Source organism: Engraulis encrasicolus, chromosome 1, assembly GCF_034702125.1.
Source record: "Engraulis encrasicolus isolate BLACKSEA-1 chromosome 1, IST_EnEncr_1.0, whole genome shotgun sequence".
Taxonomy (NCBI): Eukaryota; Metazoa; Chordata; class Actinopteri; order Clupeiformes; family Engraulidae; genus Engraulis; species Engraulis encrasicolus.
Genome location: NC_085857.1, coordinates 34338520 through 34365484, shown reverse-complemented (window position 1 = coordinate 34365484; position 26965 = coordinate 34338520). Strand labels below are relative to the sequence as shown.

The 26965-nt window shown below is 42.3% G+C and overlaps 1 protein-coding gene across 1 annotated transcript in view; it reads right to left on the bottom strand.

Moving 5' to 3' along the window:
- Positions 1–26965, bottom strand: part of pld5 (phospholipase D family member 5) — an 84620-nt gene that overhangs the window by 13027 nt on the left and 44628 nt on the right. The window contains exon 6 of the mRNA XM_063208898.1: positions 3179–3376. Coding sequence (XP_063064968.1) covers positions 3179–3376 — 198 coding nt within the window. The remainder of the gene's footprint in view (positions 1–3178; positions 3377–26965) is intronic.

Here is a 26965-nt window from a genome sequence, read left to right as displayed (position 1 = left end):
GTATTATCTTATCCACGTAACACTTTACTTAAAATGTTCCTGCATAACACATTCATAACAGCTGTTACAAAGTCTGCATGAGGCATTCATGTTTCTTTCATAACCCATTTATACCAAACATTTCATGAACCTAGCGAATGGACTTGTGAATATAAAAGTTAAAAGCAGCATTGTGGGCTTTTTTTCTGGACCCTTACGGTTTACTGAGAGGGGAGTTAGATGATTTAGTGGCATGTAGCACATTCCTAAGCCTAACCTGTCAGTGGTCAATGCGTGTCCACCAACCCATAAACATGTCGAACTGTGCCGCCTAAACCCATTCCTAACCCCTAACCTGCTGTCTGTGAATAATGTGTGTCCACCAACCTATAAACAAAGCCTTCCATAGGCATGCCACTTCTGCATGCCACATGCCACTAAATCATCTACTCCTAGATTTACATCAGTGCCTGGGGTAGAACATTTGAAAGCCCACCTGGGAAACTCCAACTCCCATTGTCATTGTGACACAGCACTCCACAGCACACAAGTGTTCACTGCACACAATGAAATTGCATTTATGCCTCACCCGTGCAAGGGGGAAGCCCCCAATGGCGCCCCAAGGGAGCAGTGCGGCGGGACGGTACCATGGTCTGGGTACCTCAGTCATGGAGGAGGATGGGGCAGAGCACTGGTTAATTACTTCCCCCTGGCAGGTCGGGAGTCGAACCAGCAACCTTTGGGATACAAGTCTGACGCCCTAACCGTTTATCCATGACTGCCCTCTAGGGAAAATATTTGCGTGACCATATAGGGAGGGAAAGTAATCTCATCGCATTTTGACTGGGATCACTGTGAGTGAGCAGGAGGCTAGGCTACACGGTTTGTTTCGGAGGATCGCAGCCCTTTGGTGGAACAATACATCCTTAGTATGTCCTTCAGATAAGCTGGGGGAGTGTTAGTTCATCTTTATTTCTCCTTTATTGTATTAGGGTAGTCACATTGAGGCTGTTGGCTCTTTTCCAAGTGAGCCCTAGAATGAATAATGTTCTTCTTGCTGAAGGAACTTCTATACGTGCAGAGACTTGTCTTGCCCAGAGTACAGTATTATACAACTAAGATTCTGATGCTCCTACTTGTTAAAATAATTCATATTAGTTTAAGATCTGAGATTGATGGATGACTCTTATAATTATACTGTTGATGCTATCCCAAGAAGAGTTTGTGTATAATTCACCCGCACTAAAGGCTTAAGGGGCTCACCTCTTCTAGGTGTGGTCCCAAACCCCCCGTGGAGTGACGAGCCCTCGAAGACAAAAGGCCTTGGCCACCTCTCCAATAGTATATAAGCCTATGATAATGAGCCCTTCTTTGAGTTCTTTCTCCCATGCACAAGACATGTGTGTTTCTCTCTGTTTCTCTCTCTCCCTCTCTCTCTCTTTGTCATAAAAATTTGGAGGTTATCTTGGGGAAAATGTCTTTGATTTGGTTGTATCCTGTGCAACATACAGTAGCCTTGTGTTAAATGTAATGTTACCTTGCAGTTGATAATTAAATTGTCATATAACATTCATTCATTTGTATTTCTCCTCATCTGTATCATGCCATTTGCCATTCCTGTCTCTGTAGTTAATAATGTTTCTGTTCAAATGAACCACTCCTTTCCGGCGTTGGTAAGGAATTAAGTGGCGTGAAATGCATACTTTTACATTAGTACGATCAGCACACAGGACCTCAACACATCCACAGACCCATGTCATGTGCAAACCAGTTTCCAATGGGCCGGTGTTCTGTAAAATACTCCTTCATGCCAGATAAACCTACAAATCCCTATTGGGCATGCACAGACCATGAAACGTCAACACCAGCTGATCCTAAGACTGCAATATTAGCGGAGAACAGATAAATACAGTACTTAAATTTACAATTTACACTACAAGTGTGTGTTTATTATCGTTATTTGTGTATGTGTGTCTTAGAAATTCAAGTGTGACCCTGGCAACTTACCTAACTGACTCGTTGTGCTAGCGGTTTTGCTAGCGGTTTTGCTAACGATTAATAAAAATCCAGGTTTTTGGTAATACTTGTATGAGTTGTATCCATGACCATGCGATTTTATTTTCATATCTTTCATCTTGTGTATCTAACACCCTGTTTGGTGTTACTGCTTTGTATTTTACTCTAAACAATATTACGTAGGAAAATATGACAATGTAGGAAAACCTGTGTAGGAACACCGGCTGTCATAAAGCAGAGACATTTACTGTGGAGTTGCTGCAAACAACTGAAATGTGCCAGCACACTCATACTGGGCAAGGAAGCGAGGGTTCCGTTTAATTTGCCACCTTGGCACCTGTGGTGCCCTTGGATTGGACCTGGGCCTGGGCCCAGTAGGCCAGTGGTTCTCAACCTTTTTTAAACAAACGCCCCCTGGACCTCATCCTAAGCCTCCATATGCCCCCTTACTATTAAAATGACAAATAAGCACCGCCCCTCTCAACTGTATCCATCTCAACACCCCCCCCCCCCCCCTAAGGCTCCCCAACGCCCCCTGGGGAGGCTGTACCGCCCCCATGGACAAACACTACAGAAGGTAAACAAACACTCAGAAGTATCCAGCAGGGCTCTAAATTAACACCAGCACAACTGGCCAAATGCTGGTGAAATTTCTTTGGCTCAGTGGTGTAGTCTACGTAGAACGATGGTATACGGAGTATACCCATTTCTAATTGTCAGGGCTTTCAGTATACCCACTTAAAATTGATTGATCCATTGCTTTGAATAGCACAAATATATACAGTATACACACTTCAAAAAATGCTCAAATTTACAGTATACCCACCATAAAAAAGTAGACTACACCACTGGTTTGGCTGGTAGAAAAGACCAACTTACTGCTAGCCACTTTGACCCATTGGTCAGTGTGTGTTTGCTAGCAAGATTAACATCTACTAGCCCTGCCGTGGCCAACCGGTAGGGCACTCGCCTTGCCATGCGGCTGACCAGGCTTCGATTCCCGGCCCCCGGTCCTTTGCCGACCCCTCCCCGTCTCTCTCCCAATTCATTTCCTGTCCACCTCTCACACTGTCCGATCAAATCAAGTCGAAAAAGACACAAACAAAGATTAACATCTACTATCCATTTTGTCTAGTGATGAAAAAGTTAATTTTTAGAGCCCTGGTATATCCAGTACACTCACAGACATGTAGGCGCTGGCGTGGGTGCCGTTGAGCTCCACCTCTCGTGGTTCACCCTGGCTGTAGAGGGCCGTGACCCGCTTGGACCAGATGGAGGGGATGTAGTCCTTGTCGTGCAGCTGCCAGTAGAAGGAGAAGATGCGGTGCAGGTCCAGCGCCAAGCAGCTGCAGTTATACAGCAGCACGCCCAGTTCCTTCATCTAGTTACAGAGCGAGAGAGAGAGAGAGAGAGAGAGAGAGAGAGAGAGAGAGAGAGAGAGAGAGAGAGAGAGAGAGAATTATATTTGTATTTACTGCCGACTACTACAATGTTTCCACAAGATTATGTGAAGATGCAGCCCAGGTCAAGAGCCAGATTACTGCAGATGTAAAACAGCACGCCCAACTCCTTCATCTGGTTATAGAGAAACAGCACAGAGAGAGAGAGAGAGAGAGAGAGAGAGAGAGAGAGAGAGAGAGAGAGAGAGAGAGAGAGAGAGAGAGAGAGAGAGAGAGAGAGAGAGAGAGAGAGCTTTATTTGTACTGCAGACTCCTACAATATTACTAGGCCTACAAGTTTATGTGAAGAAGCGCTGCTGAAGCGCCAGACAGTTGCAGTTGTAAAACAGCACACCTGTCCTTCATCTGGTTACAGAGAAACAGGAGAGAGAGAGAGAGAGAGAGAGAGAGAGAGAGAGAGAGAGAGAGAGAGAGAGAGAGAGAGAGAGGGGGAGAGAGAGAGAGAGGGAGAGAGAGAGAGAGAGAGAGAGAGAGAGAGAGAGAGAGAGAGAGAATATTACATTTGTATTTTCTGCCGACTACTACAATGTATGTTTCCATAAGATTATGTGAAGCTGCGGTGCATGTCAACAGCCAGACAGCAGTAGTTGTATAGCCAGGCCGTGCCTTGGCCAAGAGCAATACAATATCATTTCTGAGCTCCAAAAAAATCGGGAACTCCTCCCACTTTGTTGGGAAGCGTACAACCATTAGCAAGCCAAGGGAGGCAGGTCGACCATGCCGTTTGGGAAATGTTAATTGCTATGCTCTTGGTCAGACCAAATCAATTCAATAACAATCAAATAATACAATTAATAATGAAATTAATAATGAAATTCAACAATAATCTGGCTAGCAGTTGTACAATAGCACACCCAACTCCTTCATCTGGCTATAGAGAAACATGCAAGAAAACAGCAGACAGGCAAAATATTTTTAATGTCCGCAGCACTTTTTTGCATAATTTTTCATATTTCCAGAGCCAAACTGTAATTGTACAGAAACACTAGCCTGATTATCATTGACTTGCAAATCTTTGAGACTTGGTCTGACCAAAAGCATAACAATGAATGTTTCCCAAACGGCATGGTTGACCCAACTCCCTTGGTTTGCTACAGGTTGACTGGTGTCCAACAAAGTGGGTGGGGCTCCTGATTTTTGGGGAGATCAGAAACAATATTTACATTGCTCTTGGCCTGACTTAGAAGCAACGCCAAAGGTGTTCCGTTACTAGGAAGGCATGGCCTGGCTACAGAAACACGGCAAACTCCTTCATCTAGTGCTCTTTTGGGAACCATATGTAGCTCTAACTTATCTATGGTCGCCAACCATCCCTTCAAATATGGAATCGTCCTGTATTTATAAATAAAAGTACGGGTTCCATATAGAGTTGAAACGGGACAAGGGAGGTTAACAAGTGATAAACTGCAGGAAATTACATCTAAGAAATACAAAATTCTCACCATAATGAAGTTGACAGTTGACAACCCTATACTGGCCTGTTATCAATACAAGCAATAACTTGACAGTAAACTCTAAAATTGTTGGGCTTAATTGAAATACATGCTTTTGATTGTATTCAGTGTTTTTTAAATGGTATGGCTCACTTGAAAATTTCTTTTTAACAATGTGGCGTTTATGGCTCTCTCCACCAAAAAGGTTCCTGACCCCTGATCTAGTGTGACAACCCTATAGACCCCCTCCTTGTGCTAGCTTGCCAGTGCACGGGCAAGGCTGGTGCCAGGTGGGTTAATAGCAATCATTGGGTGCTCTTGTATTGGGCGGTGCCTTGCTTAGAAGGTGGAGCTCTGCTCAGGAGGCAGACACACGGCCGGTCTCTCTCCTTACTCCTACTCTCTGTTCTGTCTGACTGTCTCCCCCTTTATTCTATGTGCCTCCATTCTCCACTCACTAACATGCATTGCATTCATTTATTCAGTCCATGCCATGCTGCACCAAAACTATTTTGATCATACCCTAAACATTTGAAGTTTGAACTTCCATTAAAAGATTACTATTCGACCTGTAATTCTTTGTATTGTCTCCATTTTTATGTTGCGGCTTTTGTCACGAGCCAGGTCGTAACACTAGAGACACAGGAATAATATTATTATAATAGTGTAATAGTGTAATAGTATTAGTGGGATGAGAAGACGCAGTACAGGTCCAGAGACAGGCAGCTTCAATTGTACAACTGCACACCAAGCTCATCCATCTGACCAGGAGACACAACAGAGAGGCTTAAGCAACAGATTAAGACGTGGTCACGACAATTTTGGTGAGAGTAAAGTAAGGTTATAATGCAGGCTCTGTGCAACGCCACTCGCGGCCACATAATATTTTGGGGGTTGTCCTTGATTTTTAACACTTACAGCAAAAAGTTTTTACTTTTGATATTGAATGCCCATTTATTTTTCCAATTTAGATATCATACTTAATGAGCTATAGCAGAATTTAACTTCCAACAGGCACTTTAAAAAATCCATATGACCAAGGGGACAAGACCAGGCCATGAGTGACCCTCAGTAAAACCTACAGCGGTACCCCACCCAAAGCTTCTCCATCTGTGCACACGAAACAGTGGAGATACACAGCACAGTAAACAAGGTGGGTTCCAATGTGGTGCACTGCCCACACCAAAATTCTACATTTTGTTGTGCCGCATTTACAATCTATTGCACTATGTTATACCCTACAACATCACCCAGAAAACCCTTGCATTAGAGTAGAGTAGAGTAAAATGTATTGATCCCAGGAGGAAATTAAGATATCAAATGGCATACAATACAGAAGACATTAGATAGATATATATTTAAAAAAAACAAAAAAAAAAAAACAAGTAGGCCTATAGCTGGATATAGTTGTGACAAAAAAAACCCTGCTGTGCTGTTATGGGGGAGAAATAATGCACTTCAATGACGGTTATATGCACTATGCAGAATATTGCTACGCAGTGTTTTGGTGGGGTGGGGGGTCTTTTCCCCTCATAAGCAATGCAGCTAAAAGAGCACGGCATTCCCCTATTGCTCTTCTTCTAATCCCATCGTTTCCCCCGCACACAAGCGTGTCACATTTCCATTCAATCACAACACGAACTGTTTCCTTCAAACCCGATTGAAGTTGGTTCAAGCGAATAGCATGTCTCCCACTGAAAATAAATGGGTAGGTCGTTCATCCCGATTGGTCAATCCGCGTAATAACAGTGTTATCTGTAGCACGAGGTGAAATGGGTGGGCGGTGCACTCTCATTCATGCTCGGGGCGATATGTCCGTCCTTTGCGCATGACTCCGACTCTGCTTAGAGTGTTTTGTTGTGCTACATACCCTTCGTGTGTTTGTTGATAATGGACACATCGACAGAGAAGCAGTGGACCTGGGCAGAATTTCACGCAGAGCATTTCGATGAGGATTCGGGAGAGGATGAACTTTACAGTTCAGGGGAGGAATGGAATGGCGGCGTTGCATCTGGAGAGGGAAGCGAGGATTCGGAATTAGAAGATGCGTTGGAGGAGAGAATGGACATCCTCCTCGATGCGTAAGTCTCCCTATGTTGTGAATGTAAACGCGTAATGCACGTGCATGTAGCTGCGAGGAGTGCAACACGAATAGCCCATGCGACAAATATTGTTTATTGCATGATTCAAGTCCTACCACCCGACCACGACTGTGCCAAACGTTTCCCGTCATCTAACCGTCTATTGTTTACATTACTGAGATTTGCTATGGTGGGCATAGTGAGCAACCCGGAGACAATGTTATGTGCATGTATGTTGCACTCGCCTCGGTGTTTTCCATTCCATACTATTGGGCAATCCATAGGCTACATTATGTCCCCTATATTAGGTCCGCCCCTCAGTGATGAACAGGTCTATTCAATTGGCGGCCCGCGGGCCACATGTGGCACTGAGCGGCCGGATGTGGCTGCTAGCTACAAAAGTAAAGCACCATTCGTATTGCATTCTTAATTGGCAAATGTGCATTTTTTGTGCTTCATTAATTCCGCCACGGGACAGCTCAGGCTTACATTTATCCTTTTTAGATATTGAGTGATCATATTGCCCCATACAATGCAACACCAATAACACGTGTGTGCGTAGTGTGATAACAGAGAGGGGGCAGTGTGTTAACCAGTGGCAGAAAAATTTAACTGGTTAACGTTGATCCGGTCAACTACCACTTAAAGGCTACCAGTTAACCTACTTGTGACAAGCCAATGCTGCATAGTGATTAAAGGAACAGACCACCCTTTTTTGATTTTCACATATTTGCAGTATAGCATTATTCATGAATGTGCATATCATTTTCGTCTATGTGTTTGCATTGCCTCGTTTAACAGTATAGCCAAATCAAGCATAGTAATGCAAGTCTATGGTACAAAATAAAACATCATCAAATGTACTTATAAAGCACTTCACCATAGTGTAAAACTATTCTGTCCAGTGATCACTTGTGGCTTGATGCTAAAGATACCAGTTACTTCCAGTGATTAAGCTAAGCTATGCTAATAATTCTGATTCAATAAATCTAAGTACTGAACACACTGAGAAGTAAATGATATGCACATTCATGAATAATGCTGGGAAATACTGCAAATATGTGAAAATAAAAAAATGGTGGTCTGTTCCTCTAAGGTGTGTGCGTTTGAGATTTTTTGTGAAATCCATCAAGTATTAATTTGAAAACAAATCTCCCACCAGGAGTAATTATACTGAACTAGCACCATGTCCTAATTTTAGTAGAGTCCACTAAAAAATGTTTTGTAGGGCTTCGGATAACAGAGACGTCATGTTTTATGTGTTTATTTTATCTTTTATACAAATTTTATGAATGGCCTTGTAAACATTCCAATATTTTGCCAAATCAAATTCTAATATATTGCTCCACCCTGTTACTTGTTTATTTTCAACAGTAATGAGACATCTGACTCGTTACCGAACTCAGACGGAAGACCCTCACCTTCAATTCCTTCAACTCCTCCTTCAGCAAGACGTGGTGCCAGCCCTAGAAAGCGCCCTTGGCAAGCCCCAACCTCAACACCTAGCCCCTCTGCAAAGCGTAGGCTCATGCATAGCATGCTCAGCCCTTCTAAGCAGCTACTCTCAGATGGGACTGAGATGCCGTGGAACAATGCGAACACCAAAGACGTGGAGCCTCCACCGTTGAAGTTTCGCCCTAGGCGCACTCCAGGACCACAGCTGGACCCTCAGGTGCATTACCGTCCATTGGACCTGTTCCAGCTGTTCTTCAACAAGGATGTGGTCAAAACCCTTTGTAAACATACCAACTTGTACGCAGCACGAAAGGCCAAAGAGGGACGACGGATGAAGTGGGTGGATATCGAGGTGGACGAGATGTACCGGTTCCTAAGCCTCATCATCTACCAGGGCTTGGTGAAGACGTCGTGTCTACGTGACCCGTGGAGGAGGGACCGGCTCTACAGACTCACCTTTCCCAATACCGTCATGACTGGTAGTCGATACGATGCCATCAGCGGTTCCCTGCATATGAGCGACCCAGCTGTGGACGCTGAAAATGACAAGTTGAAGGGCCAGCCCGGGTACGAGGCTCTTTGCCGACTCCAGCCGCTGCACGACGACATCCTCACAGCCTGCAGGGCGTACTTCCACCCACGCCAGAACCTCTCGGTGGACGAGAGGATGGTGGCCACCAAAGCCAGAATTGGATTTAAGCAGTACATAAAGAACAAACCCACAAAATGGGGATACAAGCTGTTTGTCCTGGCTGACAGCTCAAATGGCTACACCTGCGATTTCTCCATTTATGGAGGGAAAATAAAAGCGGCATCGGGACAGGGCCTCAACTTTGACGCGGTGGTGGATTTGCTCCACGTGCCTTATCTGGGAACAGGATACAACGTGTACGTGGACAACTTCTTCACCACGTCAAAGCTCTTCCTCCACCTGCACGCGATCGGCTACGGAGCTTGCGGAACCATGAGGCAAAACCTGCTTGACATCCCTCAAACCCAGACAAACGCCCTGCCCAGGAATGCTGCCCGCGGGGACATGCGCTGGATCAGGGACGGACCGCTGCTGTTCGTCAAGTGGAAGGACGCGCGCGATGTCACCATGTGCTCCTCCATCCACAAGGCCTGGAGCGGCCAGACCGCGCAACGCCGCATAAAGGACAAGGACTCGGGGAAGTGGGTGGCACACTCAGTCCCCGTCCCCGAGCCGGTCACAGAGTACAACAAGTTCATGGGAGGGGTGGACCTGTCGGACGCCCTCATTAAGTACTACTCCGTCACGCAGAAGACCAAGCGGTGGTACATGAAGCTCTTCCTCCATTTCATGGACATCGCTGTGGTGAACAGTTTCATCCTCTACAAAGAGATGGCGATCGCCCGCGGTGAGAAGAAGCCTCCCAGGCAGAAGGCCTTCCAGGAGGCTCTGTGCCGCCAACTGGCTGACTGTGGGAAACTGCTGGCGTCTGAGCCTGAGCCCGAGCCACCCGTAGACGACGCGCCCGACGAAGCTGAAGAAGAGAAACCGCTAGGGTGCTTCCCTGTTCCTACTGCGGAGACCGTGTCTACTGATCCGACGTTGAAGGCGACGAAGGGTAGGAGGAAATGTGTTCTCTGCGGAAGTAAGACCATATATAAGTGCAGGTCGTGCGACGTGCCGCTTTGCATAATCGTGGACAGACTGTGCTTCACTGCGTGGCATGATAAAAAGGCTATGGAACAATTCCCTACTGAAAAGAAACGCAGAGGTGCGAAAAAGAAAAAAATGGAGGCTTGAGCAAGCAATGATGGTTGACACTACACATTGACTACCTCCACCAAGGAGGTTATGTGATTGTGTGATTGTATCTTCGTTTGTGGGTTTGTATGTTCGTGGTGTGTCTGTCCATCAGAGGGAAGGTGCGCTCTCTGAGTGCTTTTCTTATTGTGTATGCTTGTAAATAGTTCCCCCGTTTTTACAGCACAGTGTTTTGCCTCCTAAAATACAACCCCCTGTTTGATGAGCCCAATAGTTTGTTTACTCAAAGTAGTTAATTAGGAAAAATATTTTTTATACACAAAATGATCTATTATTCACATCTTTATTTTCGTACTGTGTAGAGTTTCATGTTGCTTGGAAATACTTATTGTATTATTATTACCTGTGGAAATTACTGTGCAGCACCTCTGTTATTTTATGGATCTACTTCAAATTTGGTATTTTACTCTCTGAAAATCCATGTATGCAGAATCGTGCATACTAGAAATGAAGGGTTTAATTGTATAACCTAAAACACAATATGCTCCATTGGTTCTGTAAAAAAATGGTATGCCCCAGTTCGTAAAAGTCTTTCAAAGGTGTTAAATTCCGCATAGAAAAATTTAGACCTTCGAAGTCAAAAAATAACTTTTAAGAATGTTAATATTTTGTTCGTTATTGGGATTTGATCTGGTGTTTTACGACCTCTTATTGGGCCTTTAAAGGTACACTGTGTAAGATTTTTAGTTGTTTATTTCCAGAATCCATGCTACCCATTCACTAATGTTACCTTTTTCATGAATACTTACCGCTTTTCAAAAATTTGCACTTTTCATACATGAAAAGGGGGATCTTCTCCATGGTCTGCCATTTTGAATTTCAAGAAATAAACATTTTTAGCTGCAAAAATGACTGGCCCATATTAGAACTAAGTTTATTACTTAGTGAACTTTCATGAAAAGATCAAATTTGGCAATAGGCAGCAACATTTCAATGAGCAGCATAGTTGCAGTACCTTTTTTCACCATTTCTTGCACAGTGTACCTTTAAGTAAAAAAAGCATCAGTCTTAGATTTGGATTGGTCAAGACTGTGGATACCCTTTTCAAAAAGTAAAAAAAAAATCTTGGTGTTTTTTCTTAGCCTTTTCTGATTTTTCAGTATCTCCCCTTACTGTATATGATGATCTGAAATATAGACTTGATGAAACCAATAAACAGCTGGTGGTGAATAAATATCTTGTGTTTTCTTCTTAAGAATCTTTTATTTGAAGCCATGCTTGGCAGATGGGCAATAAACAACCCATGCCTTTAGTTTTTAAAGGAGACGTTCGTTTTTGAAGGAGTAACACTGAGTACAAATTCCTAATCATGTAACCATCAGTCTCTGAAAGCTTGGAGCTTTACGGTGCACAGTAAACCACTGTAGTAAACACGATTTGGTACTTTTGGTCTGCTGCAGTTGTGCAGGTGTACACCAAAACCAGGGCCGCTGCTGGCATAAGCAGAGTATGCAGAGCGCTTGCGGTCTCAATCACTTCTTCCCCCAAAATCGGGCCTCCTAAATTCAGATTGACTTAAAAAACTTCATGAAAAAATATTAAATTACATTACAAAACATGAATTAGTTGTCAAAAGGCCCATAATTATTTCTTCACAAAATGTGTATTCCACTACTCAATTCGGGATCATTAATCATTATTATAATATTCTTAAATTATGAGGGTGGCCTCCTGACCAGTTATGCTTAAGGGCTTCAAAACCCCAGCAGCGGTCCTGACCAAAGCCTTTCATCTGAGAGAAAAGCAGAGGCCACAGACACAGAGGACAGCACATGCCTCTCACAGCAGGGGTTCAGATTAAAAGTCATGGTTGAGGGGACAATGTGTTGTCAGGTTTTTTTTCCTGGGATGTGTGTTAAACTGTTTAACACTAATCTAACTTTCTATCTAATCTAACACTAATTTAACACTTGGGGCCTATACTACAAAGCTGGTTCAAGATAAGTTAAGAGGTAAATCATCTAATAGAAGAGCCTTGAGTCCTCATTTTCTTAAGAAAATCTCTTCTATTAAATAATGTACCTCTTAACTTAACCTTAAAGGGCAATTCCGGCCAGTTTGGATTCATATCCCATCTTGGGTGGACCCAGGGAAAAGGATGAAAGGGGAAACCGCGAGAAATTTTCATGCGTGCTGCGCAAAGTTGTTCAATTGCGCTGTTTTCGGTTAAACCCTGGCCCGTCGGGCAGGTATTTGACCTGTTTTAAAGCTCCTAGCGTGCATTAAAACCCTTTTGAACGCTTTGGCCGTGGTGTGTGGGTCCATACAAGTCGATCTAGTGGTTCACAGTTCCATTAGGTAGCACAGGTACGATACAACAGGAGTTTTCAAAAGTGGCGCACCTACCTCTTTCAGCTTCCGCCTTCCAACTACGTCCGCAAAATGGTTCACCAAAGTGATACTTCATAGTAATCCATTTTATTTTTGTCCACCAAAGACGAGCCACAAGAAACATATTCACACGTTCCCATGTCCTGTGTTGTTATTGTCTCGCAGATTCATTTCTCTGTCACTGAACGCAGTTTAGTGACGTCACGGTGTCACATGACTCCTGGAAGGAACGCACATTCGCTCATCCAGTTATTATACAGAAGCGAGAGAGAGAGGCGCTGTCGTAATATACTGTTTGATATTTTGAGATGGATCCTTCGTTGGGGTCTGGTGGTTCAATTGAAGAGTTTGGTGGCCATGGTTATCTTTTTCGAACCAGAATATTTGTTACAGATATACAGATACACATTGTTACAGATACACATGTGGCATGTGGCAATAATTATTTATCTGTAACAAATATTCTGGTTCTAAAAAGATAACCATGGCCACCAAACTCTTCAATTGAACCACCTGACCCCAACGAAGGATCCATCTCAAAATATCAAACAGTATATTACGACAGCGCCTCTCTCTCTCGCTTCTGTATAATAACTGGATGAGCGAATGTGCGTTCCTTCCAGGAGTCATGTGACACCGTGACGTCACTAAACTGCGTTCAGTGACAGAGAAATGAATCTGCGAGACAATAACAACACAGGACATGGGAACGTGTGAATATGTTTCTTGTGGCTCGTCTTTGGTGGACAAAAATAAAATGGATTACTATGAAGTATCACTTTGGCGAACCATTTTGCGGACGTAGTTGGAAGGCGGAAGCTGAAAGAGGTAGGTGCGCCACTTTTGAAAACTCCTGTTGTATCGTACCTGTGCTACCTAATGGAACTGTGAACCACTAGATCGACTTGTATGGACCCACACACCACGGCCAAAGCGTTCAAAAGGGTTTTAATGCACGCTAGGAGCTTTAAAACAGGTCAAATACCTGCCCGACGGGCCAGGGTTTAACCGAAAACAGCGCAATTGAACAACTTTGCGCAGCACGCATGAAAATTTCTCGCGGTTTCCCCTTTCATCCTTTTCCCTGGGTCCACCCAAGATGGGATATGAATCCAAACTGGCCGGAATTGCCCTTTAACTTATCCTGAACCAGCTTTGTAGTATAGGCCCATGGTCTAATATTTTCTTCTAAGACTGGTCTTAGCCACATGGGTTTACCATTTGTAAACAATCCCTGGCTGCGCGACCCTTGGCTGCACACTCAACCTCTGATTGTTGGAAACTGCTGTCAGTCAAAAAATTAGCTCACCTGGTTGGCTGCTTAGCCTCTTGCCCTTCCTCACAACATGAAAGTTTGAAAACGAAAAACCCATGTATTGGTCAATTGCATAGGCCTACATAGTAAGACCTCATACGCGTATAGTGGAGTCGGTTAAGGGTTTTACTGTTACGGAACTGACAAAAGCACCAGACTTTGCGTGGTCTTTCTTGCTTAATTGTAGCCTAGGAACCCTTGGAAAATTTCTAACATGTCATATACAATGTCATGCTGTATGATGCATTACATTGTTATTACATTACATTAAACTTAGCTGACAAAGCACAATTCTGTCCTATCTCTTTACAGACATGCGTACAAATGTTGTCTAAAGAAGACATGAATATATACTGTATTTCGCTGCTTTGTATAATATAAGAAAAAAGTTTGAGTGTGTGTGTGCCTTTTCACAAGTCATAGACACGGGGAGATGGGATGTGGTGGTGGTGGTGGTGGGGGGGGGGGTGGTAATGGGGGGGGGCTAAGATGGTGGTGGGGGTGTTGAACGGGGGAGGGTTGTGGAGCGGGGAAGAAGGTAGTGAAGCGGGGGCTGAGATGGCAGGGTATTGTATTTTTCCTGAATTTGGAAACAAGCCCTCACCTATTACAACGCTGGTGTCACAAGTTGTGTTACAGTTATCTGAGTAATCACTCAGTACTTCAATTGGTAAAATAAGCTAATAGCTCATGGACAACATTTACTGTAGGTCTTTGTTACCCTTGCTCAAAGGACAAGCATATGAAACACAATTCTTGTTATATGGCATATAAGTTTTGCATTCATCATTCATTTTCACATTCAAGGTACACATACACATTCCATGCGTTTCAGCATATAAATAGCCTATTTCTTATTTACTATAGCCTATTTGGTGCATACTATATAAAAGTGGTTCATTTCCTAATATTTGCATCACTATGTTTACCAATGGCTTACAGAAGATTGATTTCTAAACATCTGATGCCTCCAAAGCCTATGATATTTTCATATGCTCTTGTTTTAAGTTGTTAAAGACTACATCCACTTATACAAATGTATGAGCAATCAATGAATCGAGTAGTTAACCAACCTGTGGTCTAGGAGCCCAAGTACAAAGTAGTGGAAAGTAGAACAGAAAAAAGACAGTAGTCAATAGGACTTTACAGTAGCCTATGTGTCGTATAATGCACATGGGTTATTGATCATTTCTGAATCATAGAAGCCCCTATCACTCCATATTGCACTCAGGACTTCAAACACAAATTAGCATACATTTTCAGTCATGGATGGAGGCGTAGGGAGAGGTAAGGTTAATGGTGGGATTCGAACTTGCAACCCTCTGATAAGACCACTTCCCTAACCATTAGCCCCCAACTGCAAAATCCTGTGCACATGCATTTATTGATCAAAACAGAAGTTCTAATTGTGTTGAGCAAAAGTATTCAGGTATTCAAGTATTATGGTGATGATCAGTAGAAGTTGTGGAGCAAACACTCACGCCAAGCGTTGCGTGTGTAACGCCGCATTATGTAATAACGGTGCAATATGTAATAATGTAACAAATTATTACATAATGTGGTGACAATCGCCGCATTGTGTAATAATTTACGCATTTCGTAATACATTTTTTGAACGCATTTCGTAATAACTTTTTTCTCATCTTGTAATAAATTATTACAAAATGCGAAATTTATTACGGAATGCGGCCGCAACTTTTTTTTTTGATGGAAATGTAATAAGATGGTGCATTATGTAATAATCTATATGGATATGTTTTTTCTGCACTTGGATTCAGTAGGCGCAGCACACACACATAGTCTCAGTGACATGTTATAGTCACTGCCCTCTCTCTCTCTCATTCTTCTCAGTTCTCAAACTGCTCGAGAGTCGCGAATGATGCGGTTAAAACCGTTAAGAAATAATTTCACAACTTGTTGCGTGCAACGAGTCCAACGAATGTCTCGCACTTTCTGCTACATTACACCAATTTACAGCGACATTAAATAGGCCAGGTCTAAACACTTCACGAGGTGGTGAAAACTAAATTAAATATCTAAATTAAATATCTTAGATAGCCTATATAGACCTAGGCCTAACTAGATTTGTTGCAATACAGATTCATTTTCTAGAGCCAGAAGTGTTCCGCTGGACTGACGAAACCGAACACGATCAAGTTTGCAACTTCTTTCCCTCGTGCGCTGTCCGTCAGCACCACCTGTCATTAGACGTCCGATTAGCTTTCATTACGTGCTGAGGGAAAAACTCTCGCCATTAGGCCTATGTGCTGTTGCACTGTTGTGAGGGATATCACCAAATAATTTAGATAAAAGTCAGAACATTATTTTGGCAATGAAAGGCACACAGGTGGCTGGAAGCTCAAGCAGTCTTCAGTCTGTTCATTTAAGTTTTTGGGTGCTCTTGGATATCGGGGATCAGTTCACGTAGAGAGAAGAGTTCATCCAGGCACTCCAAAATAAGGTGCCCAAACGATAAGTTACATTAAAAAGCCTTTAATGGTACTGGGCTGGGGTTACATTAAAAAGCCGACATGTTTCGACCTCACCAGGTCTTCATCATTGAAAAGAAAGGCCTCCCTTAAATAGTGACATCACCACATGTGACCCATTACGCACTACACACATTTGCGCACACCATAGAAAACAAAGATTAAAAATAGCCTGGGGTAATAAGTGATGCCACAGAAAAAATGACCAGAAGTACAAATAAAAATCACAAAAAACAAGTAAAATCAATATCCTCATTTAGACCAGGATAGCGCATGGCATCCAGTTGGTGTATCCAAAAAGTCTGCCTCTGATTAGGCCTAAGTCTTTTTAGCCTGTCCCCACCCCTCGGAAGAGGTTTGATATGCTCGACGCCCTGTATGCGCAGCAGAGAATCATTTTTACCATGGTATTCATATGTGTCGCCATGGGATAGTCAAAATTGCCCACTCTGATACCATATTTATGTTCTGCTAGCCTATCTCGCATGCGCCTTTTTGTGCGCCCGATATAAAAGAACCCTTCAGCGCAAGGACAAGTTAGGCGGTATATGACAAATGTAGAATTGCAATTAATGAAATCTCTCTGTCCATATTCATTCGTGGTTTTAGTATCCACAAAAGATTTGGCTTGTGTAACATTTGGACAGTGGGGGCAGTTCATACATCTATGAACTGTCGTAACAAAAAAAAGGACGGGACTGCTGCTGGCGATGATGTTTGTTTTTGGTCAATAACGTGTTGCGTTGTAGGGAGCGCGCTTCACTGTATGCGTTTTGGATGGCTTCCTTGGAATATTCATTAACTAATATTCACTTTCTGGATTTGACGATATATAAAGACGCGGAGGGACAGCTGCACACCACCTTATTCAGAAAGGCGACCTCTCGGAACACCATTCTGAGAGCGGATTCATTCCATCCCCCGCATCTCATTAGAAATATTCCACACGGCCAATTCCAGAGATTAGACGTATCTGTGATTTCGAAAATGATTTTCACGAGCAGGCCGAGCTGATGGAGAAAAGATTCAGTGATAGAGCCTATCACCCTGAAGCCATCCAAAACGCATACAGTGAAGCGCGCTCCCTTCAACGCAACACGTTATTGACCAAAAAGAAACATCATCGCCACCAGCAGTCCCGTCCTTTTTTTGTTACGACATATAGTACACAAGCGACGCGGATCAGGCAAATTATTAAGAACAATTGGTCCATTATTGAAAGTGATGCGCAACTACGTGAGGTGTTCCCAGAACCACCCATGGTGTCTTTAAAGAGTGCACCCAGCCTAGGAGATAAATTAATGCGCTCTCACCTACAGGTGAAAAAGAGAGAAACCTGGCTGCGTAAACCCATTGGCACCTATAGCTAGATGTATGAACTGCCCTCACTGCCCAAATGTTACACAAGCCAAATCTTTTGTGGATACTAAAACCACGAGAGAATACGGACAGAGAGATTTCATTAATTGCAATTCTACATTTGTCATATACCGCCTAACTTGTCCTTGCGCTGAAGGGTTCTTTTATATCGGACGCACAAAAAGGCGCATGCGAGATAGGCTAGCAGAACATAAATACCTGTATGCTATCAGAGTGGGCAATTTTGACTATCCCATGGCGAAACATTTCAATGAATATACCATGGTAAAAATGATTCTCTGCTGCGCATACAGGGCGTCAAGCATATCAAACCTCTTCCGAGGGGTGGGGACAGGCTAAAAAGACTTAATCAGAGGCAGACTTTTTGGATACACCAACTGGATGCCATGCGCTATCCTGGTCTAAATGAGGATATTGATTTTACTTGTTTTTTGTGATGCTTATTTGTACTTCTGGTCATTTTTTTCTGTGGCATCACTTATTACCCCAGGCTATTTTTTAATCTTTGTTTTCTCTGGTGTGCGCAAATGTGTTTAGTGCGTAATGGGTCACATGTGGTGATGTCACTATTTAAGGGAGGCCTTTCTTTTCAATGGTTAACGTAGCCCTGATGAAGACCTGGTGAGGTCGAAACATGTCGGCTTTTTAATGTAACCCCAGCCCAGTACCATTAAAGGCTTTTTAATGTAACTTCCCGTTTGGACACCTTATTTTGGAGTGCCTGGATGAACTCTTCTCTCTACCTTAACTGATCCCCGATATCCGAGAGCACCCAAAAACTTAAATGAACAGACTGAACAGATTGCCAAAATAATGTTCTGACTTTTATCTAAATTATTTGGTGATATCCCTCACAACAGTGCAACAGCACATGGGCCTAATGGCGAGAGTTTTTCCCTCAGCACGTAATGAAAGCTAATCGGACGTCTGATGACAGGTGGTGCTGACGGACAGCGCATGAGGGAAAGAAGTTGCAAACTTGATCGTGTTCGGTTTCGTCAGTCCAACGGAACACTTCTGGCTATAGAAAACGAATCTGTATTGCAACAAATCTAGTTAGGCCTAGGTCTATATAGGCTATCCAAGATATTTAATTTAGACAGAATCCTTTCAAGCCGTGCAGCATCAACGTGGTCATATAGCCTACTGTCTGCACTTGTTCCGTTGCCTGCCTCATAGCAGAGAAGGAATGGCTTGCTGTTGTTGAGGATTTGTAACGTGGATTATCGAAACTGAAGACTTGATTTCTTTTATTGATACCTTTTTGTTTGGTATAATTACGGACAATGCAAATAACTGATTTTTGTGACGTTCGGACATTTTTGGAAGGAATATAATCGAATTAGTCCCGCCGCTTGGGTTATTGTTTTTCGCGTGCATGTGGATGAGCATAGGCTATTGAATTTGATTGCAGCCTAATAGGCCTACTGAACAGTGGACTGAAATTGAAAATAGGACAAAGAGTGGCATTTTTCTCGGGTGCTATGACTTCTTGCTTTGCAAGAAGACAGTCTCCTCACTCCACGGGCAAAAAGCACCATGGTCAGACCCTGGCGCGCATGTAGGCAGACATGAAAGACTCACTACTCCACGGGCAAATATCGGGAAAAATTAAGCACCACCAGCATGGACAGCTCCCCACGAGTCACTTATAATGGTTGGTCTTTTCCTGGGATTTGATTCATGTTGTTTGGGGGAAAATATTAAAATAGCCTTTGTAATGTTAAGAATATTTCCAAAGAGCCAAGATGGGGCTTAAGATCAATATGGGCCAGGTTTGTCTCCGTGCGTACACACACACACACACACACACTGCACACACACACAACACACACACACACACACACACACACACACAACACACACACACACACACACTCTCTCTCTCTCTCTCTCTCTCTCTCTCTCTCTCTCTCTCTCTCTCTCTCTCTCTCTCTCTCTCGCCACAGACCCACGCAAGTGCAAGACAAGTTTTCACCTCCTCGTGAAGTGTGTAGACCTGGCCTATTTAATGTCGCTGTAAATTGGTGTAATGTAGCAGAAAGTGCGAGACATTCGTTGGACTCGTTGCACGCAACAAGTTGTGAAATTATTTCTTAACGGTTTTAAACCGCATCATTCGCGACTCTCGAGCAGTTTGAGAACTGAGAAGAATGAGAGAGAGAGAGGGCAGTGACTATACCATGTCACTGAGACTATGTATGTGTGCTGCGCCTACTGAATCCAAGTGCAGAAAAAACATATCCATATAGATTATTACATAATGCACCATGTTATTACATTTCCATCAAAAAAAAAAGTTGCGGCCGCATTCCGTAATAAATTTCGCATTTTGTAATAATTTATTACAAGATGAGAAAAAAGTTATTACGAAATGCGTTCAAAAAATGTATTACGAAATGCGTAAATTATTACACAATGCGGCGATTGTCACCACATTATGTAATAATTTGTTACATTATTACATATTGCACCGTTATTACATAATGCGGCGTTACAGCGTGATAGATAGATAGATAGATAGATAGATAGATAGATAGATAGATAGATAGATAGATAGATAGATGCATACAAGATGTGTTTTATAAACAAGTAAAGTCGGCTGAATATAGTTTTGAGAAAGAAAAACGGTTGTAGGCTACTGCATTATCGTTATCAGAATTGCTGCAAAACGTTGCATTAGCCTACATAATCGTGCAGACAAAGCTGTTTTGGACAAAAGAGTGCAGGCTACAAAAATAGTGCACTTTAATAGGCCTAAGTAGTAAAATACTGCCACACATTGTTTTTTGGAATTATTCTTCTTCCTAATGCCAGCGTATCCCCCGCACACACGCGTGTCACATTTCCATTCATTCAAAACACGAACTGGGTTCTTCAACCCGATTGAAGTTGGTTCAAGCGAATAGTAGGCCTTCCACCGAAAATAAATGAGAAGGTCGTTCACCCGGATTGGTCAATCCGCATAATAACAATGTTATCAGTACCACGAGGTGGAATGGGTGGGCGGTGCACTTTCATTCATCTTCGGGGCAACCTGTCCGTGCGGTGCGCACGAGTCCGACTGTGTTTTGTTGCGCTACATATACGCTACCCTTCGTTTGTTTGTTGATAATGGACACATCGACAGAGAAGCGGTGTAGGCCTACCTGGGCAGAATTTCACGCAGAACAATTTGACGAGGATTCAGGGGAGGATGAACTTTACAGTTCTGGAGAGGAATGGGATGGCGGCGGTGCTTCTGAAGAGGGAAGCGTGGATTCGGATTTAGACGAGGCGTTGGAGACCATTCTCGATGCGTAAGTCTCCCTATATGTTGTGAATGTAAACGCGTAATGCAAGTATAGCTGCGAGGAGTGCAACACGAATAACAAATATTGTTTATTGCATGGTTCACGTGCTACCCGACCACGACAGTGCCAAGGGTTTCCCGTCAACTGACCATCTGTTTACATTACTGAGATTTGCAATGTTGGGCATAGTGAGCAACCCGGAGATAATAGGCGACATGTCGTGTGCATGTACGTTGCATTCGGTGTTTTTCCATTCCACGCCATTGGGCAATCCATAGGCTACATTATGTCCCATATATTAGGTCCGCCCCCAGTGTTTAGCCTACACACCTACATCTATGAGAACCATTCAGGACTATTCAATTGGCGTCCCGCGGGCCACATGTGGCCGCATGTGGCTGCCAACTACAAAAGTAAAGCACCATTCGTATTGCATTCTTAATATGCAAATATGCATTTTTAAAACAACAAATCTTTTAACCTTCTGGGTGCCAGCGGATTTCGCCCAAAATTGATGATTTTGACATGTTATATTCAAAAGGCTGTGGCTTGACATAGGTAATAGATGGAGCCTGACAATAAATTAGACAAATATTGAGGATGACCCAAAGTTGTAAATTATCCCATCTAATTTGCATATTATTACATCATATGGCGTCGGCCATTTTGAATTTACAATGAGTTATTGCATATTTTAAAAATATTTTTAAAATATTATTTCATTTAATTCATAAAACTTCCCCAGACACCTTCACTATTATGTTCTATGCATACATGTTAGTCTAGAAAGCAATCGTAAAGATCGTCTTGCAGTGAGGATGTTTATTATCAGTATCAGAGTGACGTTTTCTCACTTGTGTTGTTGTCTTCACTTTATTCTTTACATTATTGTATTCCAATTGTACACTTTATGAGAGTATCATCAGTGTGTTAACATTTTATTGACTGCAAATTACAAATTGCAAGTATATGAAAGTTGTTTTTTATTGTTTTTATTTTTTGGATGGAAGATCGTGATAAAAAATTGAAATCGAGATTTCATGTTAAAAAATCGTGATACAACATTTTTGCCATATCGCCCACCCCTAACTCAAATCAAGTGTTACATTTACTTCATATTGTTATCTCTCTGTTCACGGCCTTCTGATGCACCAAAACCCAGCTGGTATCACACTTTTCTCCTCAGCCAGGTTGCAATTGGACATAATTATGACTATTATTGTATATGGTAATTCTAACCAAAACAAACAGACATCTTTCCAGATGCACATAGCTTCAAATATATTGTCTCTGCCCAGCGTATGAAACGCGGTAAAATATGTATCACCTTCACTGTTTTTTTTAATATAAGTTTTCTATCCATGCTTTTATTTGTGTACTAAGGCATGTTTGGCACCATTAGAAAGGCCCGTACTCTGTTCAGTAGTGTGCATGTTATATCGCCACAGTTTAGTGTTTAAACACAACGTTAAGTAGAAGTAGAGTAAGCACTTCTCATTCAACAGCAGAAAGTCTCCAAGCGAATCTCCATTAACATGAATGTTACTTCCGTCACCCACCAGTTTAAATCAGTGTCTTACCTTTAAGCTGACTTGACCACAAACAATTTGTCAATAATCCACTTTGTTAAGAGACATAGCCAGTAGATTGCCATTCGCCAGCATGCCCAAACTCATTAATTCATTCAACACTGAGCAACTGAACGGCAGTAAGTAGGAAATGAAAGGGGTGCGTCTTTACATGTACCATCATGCACCACACCATTCTTGTTTGCAAACTCTTCATACATATGTTCAATAAACACACCAAATAAAACCAGATCATACTGTATTGTTTTTACTTAAATTGCATCTCTGTATCATATTTTAACTTTATTGTAGGAATTTAACTTTTTAAAACATGACTATACATAGTACAGTACATGTACAAACATGTACCCACCAGAATAAAACTGCCTGTCACTAGTTGTGGGTATAGATAGCAAGAATCTACAAGCAATTAATATTGAAATATCGTATTATAGTTTCTTCTGTAGACTTTAACAATTTCTATATATCAGAAGGTGGCCTGCGGGGAAAGCAATATGGCCTGCTACGTTTATAACGGGTTTGCCCTGAATAAAAAAAGAATAAATACACGTCAGGCCACCGGGCAAATGCCCGGTAAACTTATGCCCTATGGCAAGGCCAGCGGTGAGCATAGCGTCACCAGCAGCATGAAATATTTACCTCGCGTCTTGGTCGGAAAAACCTTCCCTTCCTCAATATATACCGTAAGTCTCCTACAGAAACAAACACTTCTATTGTGTACTTACAAGTGAATGAATGAAGGGTTTTCTTGTTACAGTCCCCATGATCGACGAATAGGCTATCGATAGTCTCCCTCAGGCACCAGTAACATGCGAAGTATACAGCGGAGGGAAATACACTCCTGTTTGCATATTACCTCATTTAGGGGCGAAATATATTATGAATACATTTGCACAATCATGACAAGTTACCATTTGAATGCATTTGGTCATTTATTCAGTAGAATTATCCACGTAATGTCACTACAAGGCTGCTTCCGTGTTTTGCTTGGTTCACAGGGGAGGAGTTACATCCACAATGTCCGCGTCTTGTAGTTTTGTAGTTTTCGTAGCCCCTTAATGCGCGCCGTACCTCCTGTGGCACGCTGTAATGGACATTGAAAGTTAACTACTATAGTACTACACTACACTCTTAAAACAAAAGGTTCTAAATAGAACCTTTTTGGGTTCTATAGCTTGGTACGTATATGTCACCCTTTAAGGGGTCTATATAGAACCATTTCAGAGGGTTCGATTAAAAGAACCTTAAATGGTTCTTTATTATTTCAAAAAAGGGTGCTAAAAGGCACCTTTATTATTATTATTATTGTACCTTTTATTATTATTATTAATATTATTATTGTTGTTGTTGTTATTATTATTATTATCATCATTATATTTAAATACAAAAATGCTTATATAGCCTACTCGTCCTATATGTGACTGGACTAAATGTGAAATCCATTCCTAAGATCAAGCATTTTAAAATTAGAGCACAGAAATGTGTATGGACTTACAGGCAGGCCAAAGTGTGATTGGACTCAATGTGAAATACACCCTAAAGTTCAAGCACTATAAAATGCAAGTAAAAGGTGGAGAAGAAGGAGTCGCACACAGGAGCTGAATGCTATTCAGAGAAACTGTATTAAAAAGTAATAAACAAATAAAGGAAAGCCAAAGTGGCTAACAATCGTTTCGGAAGATAGTTCAAAGTTCAAACATATCACATATGAATTAAAAAAATAATCATAAAAAAAAATGACGTGTGGCGAGGCTTTATAGGGCATGAAGGATGTCCATCTCCCCAGTCGCGATGGATGCGGTGGGTAGTACACAGCAGGGGACTCACAGTGTTGTGTGACACCATTACTGGAGATGGGCTGGATGGCTCCTGTATAAATGAAAAATAAGTAAAAGTATAAGTAACATCCTGATAGAAATCTGGATGCCATAACAAAAGGAAGACGCACATTACAATTACAGAAGTACAATTACAGAGAACATACCTCATCCAAGTAGTAAAACTTCTGCTCTGGTAGGCCTACGATCGCACCACTCTTCCGCAGCACTCTTCAGATGATCTTAAATGACAAAATAAATGTTTTTTTAAATCCATTGAGGTAATTGAGGGTGTGAGTCTGGAAAAGAAAAAAACAACAACAACTGGAGCTTCCCATACCGTCTGCTTTGGCCTCAGTCATCAAGGTGGTGAATTGTCCCTTGTGGCTCCCCAGCAGAGCCGCCCTGATGATATTTGGTGCCAATGTTGTCAGGGCATTGTGGATGTTTATCTCCATGTCTCCAACCTCAGCCTCATTTCATAATGCATCTAGAGAAAAAATGCAACAAGCACAGCCAAAGACAAAGACAATTGAAGGAGGGGGTGGTTAGTTGTCAGTTTGATAAGAATGTCTGTCTTTTACCAGGGCTACAAATAGCTTCTCAAAAGCTCAGGCATCTGAGAAAAGGGGAACATCACTTCACCTGTTTGCTTGGCCATTCAGCCCTTGAGTACGCTTCATCCTGTCCATGATATGTGGAAGATCTGGCTGTCGCCGGTGCAGCTCATTATTTATTGCATGTTATTGGAAACTCGGGTCATCAGGTCATCCTCTCCCCAAGTTCCACTACAATATAAAAACATTACATACAGAAAATAGGCAATGTCAATAAAGTGCCATATAATAGATTAATCATGTGAACAATGAACCATGTTTAAATCCTTCATATTGTTGTACCTCTTGTGTTGGAACCAAGCTCCCCCAACATGTCTGGACTGCATCTGCCGTGTCTCTTCGCCCTCTGAAATTAGTCATAGAAAATTGTTTAATTTCTGAACTTAGTAATAAACAAAACAGTGACCACACTGACTAGCAAGCTGACAGGACATCATCAACACTCCAGTGCTCAGTCATCTACACAAAAAGAAAGAACAAATCACACATATTAGGTAGGCCTAACAATATCCCCAAAATGGGCTGTGAATGCAGAGGACATCAACAACACTAGCCTATTTGACAATAACACTTTTATTAGGCCTATTTCTAGTTTGCACATCAGACTAGGCCCAATGCACATCCTTTCTACTTCTAGACAGCAATACAGCCTATTTGTATGCCCTGGGCTGATACGAGTCGTCACCTAGCCTAATCGGAGCCACGGCTTGCCTTTGAAACTTTATCTGACTCGGGTCAAAACTGCGTTCATTTCGGGAGCAGGCATGAAACGGTCTGTTGATGAAACCGTCGTGTTATAGGCCTACCCATCAAATGTACTTTTATACAGGGGGGAAACACATCGAACGGGACGACTGATCAGCCAGATTGTGTAGACGTAGAGAGTAGCCTACTTTCCCAAAACACGCATTCATTTTGCTACGCCAAAGCGTACACATTTGGCCGAGAGATCAACTTGCTTGAGACGCATGCTTAGCTAGCATTCGTTTGGGTTATTAAACGTGTACAGCGCATATCTGAAACAAAGCGTGTGGGTTTTGTGTAGGCTATTTAGTGTTGTATTCGCACATTAATGGCGTTTATCTGATTTGTTGAGTGGAGTGGCCCTCTATTGCTAAGTGACAACCACCGACAAGACTTTGAATTCTCGTCACGACTACTTGTCGGGGGAAAACCCACCTTGCCTACACACAACCAAAATAGATCATCATCCGCCGTTCAGTCCGTAATGTTGACGTTTGTTATCTTTGTGAAATCAACTAATGGTTTTATGCTACGTTACAAGCTCAAAGCCAAAATATGCCTGCGAATAGCTAATGGATAACACATTAGCAAAACAACTGTGTGGCCAAAAAGTTAACGCCCCTTCATCATTCACAACCAATCAAACAGTCAAACACACACTTGAAGTTCAGAGACATCCCTTCACGTTGTTAAAGAGAAACACACCATTATTTGCGCAATATTGGATATGACAAGAAAGAATATTTAATTTTGTTGCCACTTACCCTGAAAGGTTGTTGCCGTGGAAAAGGTTAGTTGGAAATCAAATAATTCTTCACGAGCGTGATAAAGCACCTTTTTATCAGAAAAAGGTTCCATCACCCCAGATTGAACCCCTACGGTGCTATATAGAACCTACAAGAACCCCTTTTTCTAGGAGTGTACTGTGACAGTGCACAGGGTCTTTAATGATACATTACGACTTGGTCATTGCCATTCTGGTAACAGCTAATGTATAAAGCCGTGTCTTAAGGGGTTAAATAAAATACCATATAAGCTTAAGGCGTCACAATGTGTTTAGAACTGAAGTAAAACATGTCTGCCACCTAATGGGGTGGAAGGTGAACTACATTTGATATCCTATTTGAAATAAACAGCCGTTTTATTCAATACGGCATCTCGTCAACAAAAGTTG